Below are 15,267 nucleotides of genomic sequence, written 5' to 3' on the forward strand. Positions count from 1 at the left end.
GCTCAAGTGCTTATAGCATCTCCAACAAGTTGGTAAATTCGTTCGCTTCCCAAACAACTGAAAAGATTTAAAACAGCACTCCAACAGATTTAATTTATGATTTGCCATACCTATTTTTAAGGAGATCATAGCTTAAGTTTGTACCACCTCGGAGGACTAAGTTTCTGCCACCTCGAATAACTTCATTTTTGGTGGTGCTCCTCGGGTGCCGAGCCGAGACTTTTAGGGTGGAGGACCGGGGGAATTCATTTTTTGTGGTGCTCCTCGAGTGTCGGGCTGGGACTTTCAGGGTGAAAACCTAAGGTCTGGCTTTCATTTGTTGTGCCTGGCAATCGCCTCATTGAAGGAATTGTTTTGAGAGCTTAGACTTCTCCAGGATGAAAACCTAAGTTATTGGATCAGACAACGACGGCGCTTGTACACTTTTACGTTCTTGGAGCCGTTGCTTTTGGAGACCTTTTATGTTTCCCAAGTGTTGTATTTGGTGGTGGTCTGTGTGCGGCTGCTGAGAGGAGTCGATCACTGTGGCGGGACCTTTGTTTTTTCCTTTTTTTTATTTTTTTTCTTTGGCTGTGTGCATCCTGGATGTCTTTGAGACATCTTGTAGATGCAGAGTCTAGGTGTAATTGGTATCTTCACGATATTAATATACTCCCTTTTTAAAAAAATCGTACCACCAAACCAAATACGGGTTTGCTACCATTTTCTCACTCCGACCTTCTTTCGCACCGCAGCACTATAAGGCCAAGGCCAACGTGCGACCACATTTGGTCCATTCTTGTCTGTTTGGGTCGAAACGAACACAAATCGTGGCCCAACACGGCGACCCAAATGGACGGACGTCCAATTTTTGTCCGTCCGCGACCAATTTTTGGCCCAAATTTGGGCAAGGTTAGCGCCAGCACGGATGCACGCGGGTGTTCCCTTGACCTCCAGCTGGCCCGCCAGTCAGTGACACATATGTGATTCCCTCTCCCCCTCGAGGCCCCGGCACCCTCGCCGCCATAGCACCGCCCATTTTTTGGCCCCTCCTTCTGCCCAAGCCTGCCGCACGCATCCACACATTCCCCCACCTGCCCGCCGCTTTGGAGGAGTTCTTGCCAGCGTTTGTGGCCTCTTCATGCCACCGTCGGTGCTAGAGAAACCACGATCGCCGGCACCACTAATCGTCCCCAACACCGTCCGCCTCGCACTGCAAGGCCGTCGTCCGCCCTCGTCTCCACTTCTACAGGTCTGTTGCCCTGCTGCATGTACGGGTGCTCTTCATTGGCTGCGTCTCTACCACGACCGCAAGGTGTTCGACACTTTGCTTGCAAGGCACCATGGATAGTGGGATGAGTATTTTTTTCAACAACTTCATTTGTTCACCAGATGATTCATCATCGGACGATGAAGAGCTTGTGGTTGTTGCATTGGTCGTCAATGACCACATTGTTAGGCAGCAGCTGAAGTTCAGGGGGTCAATCCCAAGCCATGCTCTGGCGTTGAACCGCAATAGAGAGAGCAGTCATTGCCTGCCTTTTGTCGATTACTTTGAGAGCAACCCCCTCTTCAAACCCTATCTTTTTCGGCGCCGCCTCCTGATGGCGAGGAACGTGTTCAATCATACTCGGGCGGGAATGGTAGCATATGATGATTACTTCCGAGTGCAAGGAGGATGCCCTTGGTAAGGTTCGTTTCTCCTCTTATCAAAAATGCACTGCAGCTATTCATATGCTTGCATGCGGAATTCACGGTGATCTTGTGGATGAGTACGTCTGCATGAGTGAGTCCACATGGCTCGCATCAATGTACAAGTTCTACAAGGCCGCAGTGGCAGTGTTTGGCCATGAGTACCTGAGAGAGCCAAATGTTGCAAATACAGCCCGGTTGTTGGTGATCAATGCAGATAGAGCTTTCCAGGAATGCTTGGCAACATAGATTGTATTCAATGAAAGTGGAAGAACTGTCCATTTGCTTGGCAGGGGCATATGAAACATTACACTGTCATGTTAGAATAATGGCTTCACAAGATCTTTGGACATGGCACTCTTTTTTGGCATGGTTGGTTCTCACAATGACATCAACGCCCTTCAACATTTTCCAGTGTTCGCAAGGCTTGCAGAAGGCCACTGCCTAGAGGTCAACTTTGAGATCAATGGTCGTACAACAAGTGATACTACCTGGTTGATGGTATTTATCCTCAGTGGTTAACTCTTGCAAACACAATATTCAATCCGGAAGGAGAGAAGAAACAAATATTTACCCAGTCACAAGAGTGTTAGAAAGGATGTGGAGCATGCTTTTGGTGTGCTTCAATCTTAATGGGCTGTCGTTCAACACCCTGCACTGACATGGAGCACCGCCTAGCTTCGGGAGGTGATGACTGCTTATGTAATCATGCACAACATGATCGTAGAGAATGAGCGTGATGACATCATAGACAACAAGGAATTCCAATTTTAGAGTGAAAATGTTGTTCCTGAGCACCAAGAACCGACAACATTTGAACAGTCCATTCAATTTCATCATGAAATGCATGATTGACAAACTCATATGCAACTTCAAAATGACTTGGTTGAGCACATTGGAATCACATTGGCAACCAGTGGATGCATCAATTCATTTTCTTCAATGTATTCGTGACAATTTAAATTTGATTGTAAACTTTGTGTTTTTATGATACTATGTGATTTATTTGGTTGTAAACAATGTTCTTTTTAGTTAAAAAAATCTACATTTGTTCGCCGTCCGGTCAGATCAAATGCGTCGGCCGCACTGGCAACACATTCACATAAGAAGCCAGACGTCGCCTCTTTGCATGACCCAAACGGACAAAATCCAGAGTTGGCCTAACCTTCGTGATGCCACCACATCCTCTCCTGCTTTGCCTTTTTTAGTCTTCTCCTGCTTTGCTTTTTTCTTTTGAGGGATTTCTCTTGCTTTGCTTTGCTCTCTCGCGCCCGCGCAGGTAACCCCGGCCTCCCTCTACCAAGGCCCACACACACCGCTGCTCCACATGGGTCAACATGCCCCCCCCCCACCCCACCCCACCCCCGAGCTCGTCGGCCAAGACAACTCGCGAGTCGCCATGCCCGACCTTCCTACCTCAGCACAACCGCCGCAGTCCATAAGAAAAAAGCAATGCCAACATCATGGCTCGGTAGAGATTCACTCTCCTCCGTCTAGAATGATGTTCGTTTGTCTCATGTTTGCTTTATTAGGACAGCCTATGTTGAGAAGTGCACGAATGAACCCGGTACATATGAATCCACTTTAAAAAACACATTTCTAAAAGCTAAAAAGATTAAAATTCTAAAAAAAATTGCACGGGTACGTCTCCATGTTCACGTGCATAAAGTTTCAAGAAAAAACAACTTTTTATGGCCAGTGCAAAAAAGACAAAAAATTACGTCATGGAACACTATTTAGAAGCACTGAAATTTGTCTTTTTTACGGAGACAAAACAAAAGAACATTTGTTTACAAAACTTTGTGCCACGTACACACATTGCGAACATGTATGCGTGATATTTTCTTTTGAATTTTTTTTACATTTAAAAACGTGCTTAAAATATGTTTTATTAAAAGTGGATGCATATGTCCATGGGTTCAAGGGATGTAGTTAAGAACTACTGCCTCCGTTTCTAAATACAAGACCTTTCAGATTTTAATAGGCTCGTACCGATGTATCTAGACGCATTTTAGAATATTAATATATCCCCTTTTCAAAAGAAAAAGAAAAAATGTTTCTCAATTAGAAATACTATGTTCAGTTGGATTCGAATTTCAAATATTATGTGTAAATTATGTAATGCATGACCATAATGTTTGAATAATATTATGTGATCAAAAATACAAATTGTTTCAAGTGGAAAAGCACCGTACAAAGAGAGATAGAAGGAAGGTAAGCGTTATGTAAGGCTAGATGTTCAAGAAGAGAATAAAAAGTATTATGTGTAAAATTATGTAATGCATGACCATAATGTTTGAATCATTTTATGTGATCAAAAATACAAATTGTTTCAAGTGGAAAAGCACCGTACAAAGAGAGATAGAAAGAAGGTAAGCTTTATGTAAGGATAGATGTTCAAGAAGAGAATAAAAAGTATTTTCCATTAATTCTCTCCATCTAGAACTTTTTTGGTAACCAAATTCAGCTAACTCTATTGGAGATGCTCTTACACTCCACAACGCAATAATCGCTACAAAGTCTTACAAATAACTCAAAAGGAGCTCATAGCCAAATTTTTAGCAATACAACAAAGATACCGAGAAGGAAAGAGAACTAGTGGTCATAATAGTGCTACATAAACAAATTTGTACGTAAAGTACATCAGATGATAAAACAGGGCCAGGGACGGGACGGTGATACTCGAGAGCATTGCATTTACCAACACTAACACATTTTTCAGGCTTTCAGCGCATTCACTATGAACTCCCAATAGGGCGCTACAATACTTCCAAACTGTAGCATAAGATATGTTAAATCTAGGAAAATGGTCACAACACATACCACTAAGACACTAAAAGCAAAGCATGTTCCTTAGTTGCCTAAGTTTTGAGATAATCTGTAATTATAATTTGCAGATCTACCACAAACATTATGTGGTCGTCCACTATTTATGTGGTTTGCTTATTTGTTACATACAGGGCATTGTAAATGTATTGTAGCCTTATGACAAATGCGAATAAAAGTCCAGTAGAAGAGGGTTTCCAACTAGACTTTTATTCGCAAGTTTAAGGTTTTCCAATTTCATACGCAACAAAAGAGACATATTTTAAACCCATTCACAAATGTTGGATCATTTCCAAACGGAGGAAAATGCATGTCATTAGATATATTTTTTAATATGGGACACAAATATTACAAAATAAACAGAAAACTGTTGCATCAAACATTAAAGTTTGTAGTTGATCACCATAATTTTATGTTATGATACTAAATAGTGGGAAAAAGTAAGGCAACAAAGAGTTGCACATAAATAACCTATTTAAATAAATTGTCATCAAACTCACATGCAGATGCAAGTGCAAGTCAAACAAAGTTCAAGTGTACTTTACAACAACTTGGTTTGAGAGCTGAGGCTATTGGAATTGTTGTGGAATTTTGCCCCACTTAAGCATGTTTGAATTTTGTGGCTAGCCATATGATGCACAACCACAATAGTGGCTTGATGTGCTTTCTTAGGACCCATCTTAACTTTTATAAAAATAATTTTCTAGACAAAACGTACCACATAAGTAGGACTTGTTGAATACTAATAGGTAACAACCCCATAGAACACACAAGTGATTTCAGATGTTTGCCAAAACAAGCACTAAACTCATAATGGTAATCTCTATAACAAACTTTTGTGTCTATGCGATCAGCTAGTCCAAGCCAAGTTTTATAAGTACACTAAGGTGCAATTTTCATGCAATATCATGCCATGTCCTACAACTACAAAGATCTAAAAGCACAGCACACATCAAATAGCATTTGTTTAAGAAATTAAGAAAACAGAGACAAGTATAATCAATTTATATATTTAGGCCACAAATCTATGAAAAATTTAAAGCACTTCGTAAGAAAAAATTCAATACATATCTATCCTTACCGCCTTCAGGAAAGCATGCAAGTATGATTGTATGAACATGAAGCCCTCGCATGGAATTTCTTAAACTTGTCACTTTCTGTTTAGCAAACAGACAAAAAAAAAGCATATCATTCAATATTCACATTGGATGCATATCATTCAATATTCACATTGGATGAAACACATCCAGAAAAAGATACTGCCAAGAAAACTTATTGTATGCCAATAGTTGACCATCATATCAAAAAACGTAAAAATGATAACACTAAAGGCGCCTAGTGTCCATAAGTTATCAATGGCGTTCTCCACTCATAGCTATGATAATTAGACCAAGAACACGTCTCGCTATTTTTAAGAACAGGGCAATTATCTACAAATAACTATTCTTGTATTTGTATCAACAATTCTACATATAACCAAGCTAGCTAGCCGAATATACAATGTGTAAGGGTTTCGCTTTTGTTTCCTTTTTAGTCTTTGGGCTGCAATGCCCACAAATGTTAGGTGAGAATCCTTTCAATTAGACCACCCCCAACATGCATTCATGCTAACATCCGGTATCTATTATGCCACATGTCTACTGATTACGGAATTTGCGTGCCAACCAATCAACGAAGTGACATAAGGCTAATTCAACACTTCAATTAATTACGGAATTTGAGTGCCAACCAATCAACGAAGTGACATAAGGCTAATTCAACACTTCAATTAGTAATGTAGCAGGCTCTCCAATAAGTGATTACCAATAGGCAAGTTCCTAATATATCTCACGAATAAAAAATGATGCCCATAGTTAGGATCAGTGTTCCAAATAACAATCAGCAGTGCACAAATAATCACCCCACCATTTAGTGTTTACAAGATAAACAGGGATGCGCACTATTTAAGTACGAGTCAGATAATTATATTTATACTTATATAATGAAAAATAAGCATCTAAAAGATCATTCATCTAAAATCCAAAACCTCAACTCCCAACAATCAGCAATGGAAGCAGCAGAAAGGGGGAGATTGGTTATTCTATGCTTGTTAAATGTTTCAACCTAAGATGTTTCATGCTACAATTTGTGGTGGACAGGGGTTACAAATATTTCTACTAAACAACCCCCTACATCATATTCAATATCTATATAAGCTGTAATTTCTATCAGCCTGGCCTTTAAATGCGATTTCACAAAGGCCTTTATTTGGAGCAGTGCCTATAATCTTAGGGTTCATTTCAATAGAAGGTGATGGCATCTTCTAGGATTTAACATAAGCAAACTGGTGGCAATTTACATACCAGGAGTGCCCTAAAAGATTATAAAATATACCACAAGATTCTTATGTTTCTACAAAATACAGTATTACCTTTTAGCATTTTTGTAACAATTCTATGTGATATTTAGGCTCCAGTAAGAACAACAAAACTCACGTCTACCTAGTGGATATACATGGAAGTCAAGTACGCCCTCCATTTCAAAGTACAAGGCCAACAGTGTTTCAATATCCTTTCAAAATACGAGGCATTCATGTAGAAATGATGACTTCGCATCTATGGCTAGGAAATATTCTCTCATATTTTCAAGACAATAACACCATGGCTAACATGGTCATTTCCTCTACTTCCTAAATCTCATGCTAGACCAGCATGCACCTAACAAAATGAAATGGAGATGGCACATTATTATCAACTATTATCACATGCAAAACTGGAAGGCTGCACGCTCGGAAATAGAAGCATCCTCAGAGTCAGAATACAGGAATTGAATATCCAAAATAGCAACAAAAAGTACCATAAAAGCATGAATAGTCTGCAATACAATATAATAACAGAAGTTTGGGGCTACTAAATATTCCATTCCAAGCATGCAGAACTACCTTAACCCAAATGCATGAACAGGTCTCAGTTGAGTGGTCGCAAATAGATCCAAACAGCACTAGCGACCTGGCGAAGGACGGGGGGCAAAGCAACTAACTGAACTACTGAACTTAGCGTTGCACTTGAGGGGGGAAATGCAACCACCATACCTACCTTGAAATCTCATCGAATGCTGAACTATGTAACAGGAGGTCTAACGCCTATTTCCATGGAAGTTGCTCTTCATGGCTACTTTTTTGTTTAATGACTTGGGGCCTCCAGGATTCCTGAGAAATGGGCAAGAGTTGCAAATCAAGGAAATGTTTCACCTAGGATGTTCTAATTCAAATTAGTGCAAAAATATACTCACATTTTCTGTCGCTTCGCAACATCATGCTTCATTTTCAGAACAATGTCCATTGCATGCTGCTGATGTTCTCTTGTATGCACATGTAAACCAAGGTCCTCTGCACTCCCACAGTTAAACATGCATATCCGGCACCAACCAACATCTCCACTACTGAAGAAACCACCCTGGACAATAGAACAGCAGTTCAGTGATTAATAGGTACTCCTACATCAAGTATATATAGCATATAGTAACTCATAATGCATCAGGAATAAACACAAAAACGAAAATAAACTTATTAATTCAATATCCATAACCCACCGAACTGAAGCGGCCAGATTCTTGTGGAAAACCATGTCGAGAATAGTCATCAAAATTTGGATCATCTGGATGTATGTGTCCTTGGAACCGGTGGCCAGAAGGTTCAATTCCATGCAATTGACCATGCCCAAGGGGTTCAGAACCATGAAGATTTCTTGGAAGAAAAATATCAGCAGGGTGGAAATGTGTATGAGGGAACCCTGGATTGTCAAAATCATGCTGTCTACTCCCTGGAAGGTTGCCAGGGCCTAGCTGGTCCTTACGAAGACCTCCAGGACCAGCTGTCATCCCTTGAACAAATGAACCTGAAAACCATTTGAAGCAGCCATTGAAAAAATGTGAAAAGGATCAAGTAGTCATAAGCTCCTCTTCATTCGTTAAACTCATGAAGACTTTCTGACGATGAAGTTTCAAATCAAGCCTTGAATCATCTTATAAACCTTACCTGGGTTTCTAGGCATTCCATCAACCCTGTGATGGCCAAATTCTGCACCAGGTGACACAAAGTCAGGATGGCCAACAATTGAATGGGGCTTCCTTGATAAATCTTCAGGGAAGCCTATAGGATATGGGCCTGGCTTGTTTGGGAATGGAGGCCTTCCAGGTAATGAATCGAAACCATCAAAAGGCCTTGGGCCTCTCTGAAAACTGTCATCATCAAGATGAGTTGGCCCTGGAAATTGCTTCATATTCTCTTCAATATCTTTAGGGTTGACATTGTATCTGCCAGGATATGGTGGCGCCAACGACCTGAAATGTTCCTGTGAAGAATTGAACCCTTCTTCGTGGAAAGCCCTGGAATTTCCTAGCTGCTCTCCGCCAACACCATTTCTCATTCCTGAACAGAAGGAAGTTTTGGTCAAGATGATTACAATAAAGAAAACTCAAGTGTCCCTAAAATGGAGAACTCAAAAGTGTTTGCATTTGATTCAAGAGAATTACCAACAGGATGTGGTCGGCCAACATTTTCTGGAGCAAAAGGAGGCATAGTTGTGTCATGAAGTCCAGGCAAGGGTCCAGCCATGGACGGTCGAATCATGCCATCATCAGGTCTGGTGGGTGCAGGCCGCGGAAGGTTTGGTGCAAGCGCCCTTGGTGCCATTTCAGATTGATATACACCATATAGTTGTTGCTGCACTGTAGGCCGGACATTTTCAGGAAAACTATGACTAGGTGGCCTCATTTGATTCGTCTGGGCTTGCGTACATGGCACAGGACCAGGATGGAGCATATGCTGAGGAAGCATGGTATCAGGTCCGGATGGACACTGTCGGCCCATGCCTGGGGGCACATAGGAACCCAGCGCTCCCTGGCCTTTCTGTGATGCCTGCTGCAATGATCCTCCTTTCTCAAGATCATTGGATATATTTGAAGCTTCAGACTGTGAATTACTTTCCTGGACACCAGACTCATCCTTTCCTTTGCCTTTGTCTAAACCATCTGCAACACCCAATGCAATGCCAGTTTGTACCGCATTTTTTCTGATATTACTAAAATCATTCTGCTCCCCATTCACATTTTTATCACCCAGCAATTCTGGCTTTATGCCAGAATATTCACCGCCTCCATTTGTATTATCACCTACTTCAGCATTGCCAGTAGCATTAGCTGCACTTTCTGACTTTCCTGATTCTTGGAACTGATGCGGTGTTGCAACATAACTCGTAGACCTGCTAGTCGAGGTTGGAACATGCTGCTGCTGCTGCATATATTGTGGACCATGGGGCTGGAAAGGTTGAGGATGTATCTGTTGTTGTTTTGAGTGCATTCCTTGCTGGTATGATTGACCTGTTTGTGGAGGAACGGGTGTGCTAAGAGGAAATCCTTGTGGTGGTGCCTGCGAAGGGATGCTGGGATGCATTGGTGGCCGCTGAGCCTGATGCCCATGTTGCTGATGTTGTGGGGTATGCTGACTACCTTGAGGAGCCAGCATGGATGGCTGTTGACCTTGCAACGGAAATTGACCCTGAGGAGGGTGTACAAGTGCAGGATGCTGAGGACCAACTAACTGTTGGTGAGATGCATGTACAGGGTGCTGGATTGCAGCACCATGTGGCATCTGATGTGCTGGCTGAGGCTGCGAATATGATTGATGACCTGCTACCCCATGTACTGAAGGGTTCTGAGATTGTGCAACTGGATGAGGCTGATGATAGACATGAGGTTGTGGGTACGATTGCTGCTGCACTTGTGGATGCTGGTGCTGCACCTGAGATTGAAGATGTTGCTGCTGAGGTGGGTACTGCATTTGCGGTTGTTGCTGGGTAACAGCCTGCTGATGATGTGGAGGATGAGGTTGCACATATGGCTGCACCTGGGAGGCTATTGCTTGAGTTGCAGGCATTGCAAATGGCTGATTACCAACTTGGGTATGGGCTATAGGTTGTACATCACCTTGTGGTTGCATCTGTGGAATTTGAGGCGCTGAATGCAATGGTGGATTCTGCTGAGGCTGTGGCTGAACAGCTGGTGCTTGGAGTTGAGGATTCTGGGACTGGTTTGGCACCATGTGTTGGGGCTGTGACGGCTGCAGGAATTGAGGCTGAGCATATGGAGCAGGTTGTACAGGAACTTGAGCAACATTCTGTGGTGCCACTTGTGTTTGAGGTTGCGTGTACTGTTGGTATTGGCCATACTGTTGATACTGCTGGGTGTAGGGATTGTAGCCAGGGTAATGCTGCTGGTAGTACTGGTGGTACTGGAGCTGCTGCTGGTACTGCTCAGCTGTTTGAATTTGTGGTGCAACTGCTTGACCTTGAGTAGCAGAAGTAGGTGCCCCTGCGAAAGGGGCCACAGCAACCGTGCTTGCTGTGGTCACACCAGCTGAACCAGTTACCAGTGCAGAAGCTGTAACAGCTCCAGCTGTAGGAGCTGCTACAGGCGCCACAGAGGAAATTGCAGAAGGATCTTGGGTGACTGCCTGGGTCATTGCAGCTGATGACTGTGTAAGACTACCGTCAGCCTGTTGTGTTTGGGGTTGCACGCCCTGCAAAGACACAAAAAGGTACAAAAATATTAATGCATAAAGAAATAGTCATAGACTTATAGAACAAATCACTTTGAGGCATGATGTACATACAGGACAAAGCTGAGCATGTTCTTGCACTTGACGATGTACAATCTGAGTACCACAACGGTTACAAACAACTGGTGAGTTCCCATAGGCGCAAGCGGTACCATGTGTGTTGCATTCAGACAGATTTCCTTGCCATTGGCAACCACTCTTGTTGTACAGGCATTGTACTGTAACTTTACCAATTGTCTCAGCAAGTGATTTATTTGAATCCACCAGAGGCTGCATATTTGAAAGCAGGTTATAACAAAGAGGGTACTACTTCCAAGTACACTAAACTCACTGTACTGTGCACAAATCACTCCCTTGAGAAGAGGCTATACCTTGGAATCGGCTTCCGTCACTAAGTAACCATCATAAGGGCAGGCTTGTGTGGTTGCTGCTACATAAGCCAAGCAAGGTTTGCAGTAGAGATGTGTGCACTGAGCTTGCAGAGCTTCGTTGGGGTATATGAGTGTCCGACAAACAGGGCAAAAATATTCACCAGGAAGAGTTTGTATATTCAGAATACATTCATTATCGAAACCCATTGTCCGGCCTCACTAACTTCTATCCAGTAAGGGTTCAGATGCCTGTACATATGCTAATTTCATAAGTTATGCATTCAAAATGTATGAGCTAAAACCAGAAATCCAATGAGGACACAAAAATGTCAATTATTCTCTTTTATAAAGGAAGCAAATACAAAATTTCATTCACAAGAAGACAAGTAATCAACACATGGCACCACCACATACACAACATGATAAAAAGAAACAAAATGGTTAGTCAATGATGCACAATGCTGAAGAAATGGCTCATCTTTTTAACAATAGCAAGTCAAATATTAGAAGTCAACGAAATACGAAAGGTGTAGCTGCTTACAGCCATACTGGATCAGGACAAAGAATATACGGGGTATCTAATTGTCACCACTCTCCATGATCAATGCATGATGGACAGCCATAAAAGGCAAGCCACCAAAAGTATTGCATGTGGGTCCATATGCCATCATTATTTTTCAGTTATCAAGTGCGGTAGGTGCTTTGTTCAGAACAAGGCAAAGTTTGCTAATGAACCAAGTTACCAAAGAGTACCCGCAAATCCCTAATGTGCTAGCACGATACAGTAGAGATATACAACACATGCCTATACCATAACGTGCCATAACTAATTAGATAGATGAATATTTCCATGCCCAAGAAACAGACATCTGGTAGATTATCTCTTAGCAGCCAGCAGCCGAAGTAGCTTGACAGCTGACTCAATCTTAAACCATAGTAAGAAATAACAAAGAGAACCTACACTGTCGCATAGTTAAAAAAAAATATTAGGGCCAACTGAACTAAAAAGGTAATGCTACTTCAGTAACAGTAGGTCAGACTCCAAGCGAAGAGTATAGAGGATGTCTAATTCTGTTACCGGCTCTCTATGGCCTGATTAACAGCCATAAGAAGAGTGACACGTACAGTGCAGCGCATGATGCATTAGGCTTATTCTGTTAGCTTTGGAGTTCAGCAGGTGTTATGTTGCCAAATAACCAAGTTACATGACAGTATCCCTAAATCCCTAATGTGCTAGCATGATAAGCAGTTCACATACACCACATGTGTTTCCACTATACAGGGTGGAAAACAGACAGGCATATGGCAGGTAATCAATGTAGCTAGAATTAGCAAAGTACATAGCTAATCTCCACAGACGAAATGCATGATGAAACAAAGATACTGATAATGATCAAACATATTGTTAAAGCTGAAAATTGCCATGCTAACCATGCAAATATTGAAGGACTACATCATTGACATTGAAATTTCATTGGACTTATATAAACAGTAGCGGACACCAGAACATTTTAAACTCTGGGCAAACCACAAATCAAAGTGCTTAGGATGCCACCTTTTTTTCATGAAAATCTCGTGTTGCACAGCTGGCAAAAGCCTGGGCTGGAGAGATGCTTGGACCACCCATGCCTATAAATATAGTCTACACCTACTTTTAAAAAATAAAAAAATAAAGAAAGGTGCGTTTCTCCAGTTTTTTGGTCAGTTCACCCTTTTTCTCAATTGCTGTTTTTTTTCTTCAAGCGCGCAGGCTGATGTCTATTGGGCCTCACCCATTGCCTGGCCCAGCAGTACAGTCAGGCCTCGCTTTCCTATAACTTATCACACCAATTTATATATGTCTACGAATTGAAATAAATAAGCCGCCCCAAGGAGTGGGTTGCTGTCTGTGGGATTAAAAGAAGGGATAAATTTCTTGTGTGGAGGAAGGGAGGAAAAGATTTAAAGAAAGAATAGATCCCGCTATTATGAGCCCTTGAGCACGAAGGGAAAGAATTAGAAGAAAAAAACATATTCGGCAAGAAAGAAAGAAAGAAATTAGAAGAATGGAAAATAAATTCCATTCTCTATGCATGGGCCGATGGGAGAGAGCACCCATTAAATCCTCTTATTAGCAGGAGGTTAAATTAGAAGATTTGCTAGGAAACTAGCCAGAGGAAACTCACGCATGCCTACACGACCAAGGAAGTAAGGAACGACAATAGAAAGGGTTAAATCCTAAATAAGGCAAATCCTGCTGCATGCAAATAGGCTGCCAAGTTGATGTTTAAAGATAAATTAATTTGACTTTTTATGCCTGCTATTTGAGCAATTTGACCGATATATGCATTTCTATTAGAGCTCGGCATGTGTGTCACCGCTGCATGGCACCATTCAGTTGTTGTCATACCGCACTGATGGACATTTAAGTGGACATGTCAAATTCCTCTCCCATTGCAACGCACGGGCATTTGTGCTAGTGACAAATAATAGCACAAACGACACATCGAGTGAATTTGAGTATCACTAGCAACAGACAAATTCTTAGATCTGAAGTTAAACTATTTCCATCTTAAATTAATGAGAGTATTCGAGGCTTACTAATCTGAACAGAAACAACATACTAAATGAATCAAAGTAACAAACAAAATTATAAAGCTGAAACAGCTTACTAACTGTTTACAATAAAGATTGTGGCGGCAGGCAGGTTATCAAGGTTAGGAAGCTAGCCAACTACGTTACCGGGCTGAGCAGAAACGACATGCCAAGAGTCAAAGTAACAACACTAGTGAATTACATTATATGAAAAGCTGGATATTGCTTGGTACCACCAGCCAAAAAAACAATAGTCATGTACCAAATGTCTACGCAAAATACTGGCAGGCAGACATGCCTAAGAATAATGTTGACATTGAGGTATAACACACCCACAAGAGGCAAACAAAGAGGGTGCGGATCAAAAGTAAGTACAAACACCGATCCGCACGTCAACACCGATGCTTTCCAAACTAATTCACAAATGCGAAAGCAACAAAGCAATCTATCAAGCCATCAGCAGCAGTGAAGCCAGTGAACATATACATGAAAAGGACCAAGTATGTATCTACTTCACATAAGGCGGCATCCACTAAGGAGAACTGAAATCCATATCTAGTGTCGGACTTAACAGGGGAAACGGGGTTCCGTTGGACGAATCCCCGATTTGTTTACTTGAATATATATAAAACAGCTAGTATGACTTCGTATTGATTAGGGATCTAATCAAAAGTAGCATTCGTTGAGGAAAATATGCATCAAAATACATGGGCGGATGCACCCGAACGTCTCATCGATCCTTAAAAGGGGATTTGTCTAGTTTGATTCGGCTGTTCCTCACCCGCACAAAAGTACGAACAAGCTAGGGCTTCCTTACCAGCAAACGGAGTCGCGTCCCGACCACGCCAGCCCAGCAGCAGGACAAGGGGTCGGGGAGGGAGATCGCGAGACAAACTAGTTGCCACGCTTCGAGATGGCAGGCGCGCTTTGGTGGCGGTGGTGGTGGTGCTGGAGAAGGAGGAAGAGGGGAGGGGTTTCGGCGGCGACGGACCCCGGGACGGTGCTGTGGGAGGGATTTGGGTGTACAAGGGTTACCTTTGGTTCGCCAAGCCAGCCTCCCCAGAATACGAATATTGGATTTTGCAAGGGTTCTCTATGTAAAAGGTTTTAATAGGGTAGCCCTCGTGGAAAAACTACTACTCCCTGTAAAGAAATATATGTAAGGGTTTATATAAATCAAAGGGAGTACATAATATCCGGTGCGGTTTGGAAGATGAAAATTTATGTATA

The 15,267-nt window shown here is 42.0% G+C and overlaps 1 protein-coding gene across 4 annotated transcripts; it reads right to left on the reverse strand.

Moving 5' to 3' along the window:
* Positions 1-1,905: 1,905 nt before the first annotated feature.
* Positions 1,906-15,116, reverse strand: LOC123111141 (trithorax group protein osa). 4 transcript variants are annotated; one of them, XR_006454165.1, is made up of 11 exons: positions 14,855-15,116; positions 11,464-11,712; positions 11,147-11,362; positions 9,010-11,053; positions 8,513-8,905; positions 8,068-8,372; positions 7,768-7,931; positions 7,572-7,684; positions 5,579-5,654; positions 2,246-2,365; positions 1,906-2,162 (listed from the first exon to the last, which is right to left on the reverse strand). XR_006454165.1 is itself a non-coding variant. In XM_044531830.1 (9 exons), the coding sequence occupies exons 2-8, from the start codon at positions 11,668-11,670 to the stop codon at positions 7,612-7,614; spliced, it is 3,402 nt and encodes a 1,133-aa protein (XP_044387765.1). In that variant the 5' UTR covers positions 11,671-11,712; positions 14,855-15,116; the 3' UTR covers positions 4,074-5,654; positions 7,572-7,611. The 4 variants fall into 4 exon arrangements, 2 of the variants coding, with proteins under 2 accessions (XP_044387765.1, XP_044387764.1); XR_006454164.1 differs by lacking the exons at positions 1,906-2,162; positions 2,246-2,365 and adding an exon at positions 4,074-4,446; XM_044531830.1 differs by lacking the exons at positions 1,906-2,162; positions 2,246-2,365 and having other exon boundaries at positions 4,074-5,654.
* Between the last annotated feature and the right edge of the window lie 151 nt (positions 15,117-15,267).

The sequence above is a fragment of the Triticum aestivum genome, chromosome 5B (assembly GCF_018294505.1).
Source record: "Triticum aestivum cultivar Chinese Spring chromosome 5B, IWGSC CS RefSeq v2.1, whole genome shotgun sequence".
In the NCBI taxonomy this organism is placed as follows: Eukaryota; Viridiplantae; Streptophyta; class Magnoliopsida; order Poales; family Poaceae; genus Triticum; species Triticum aestivum.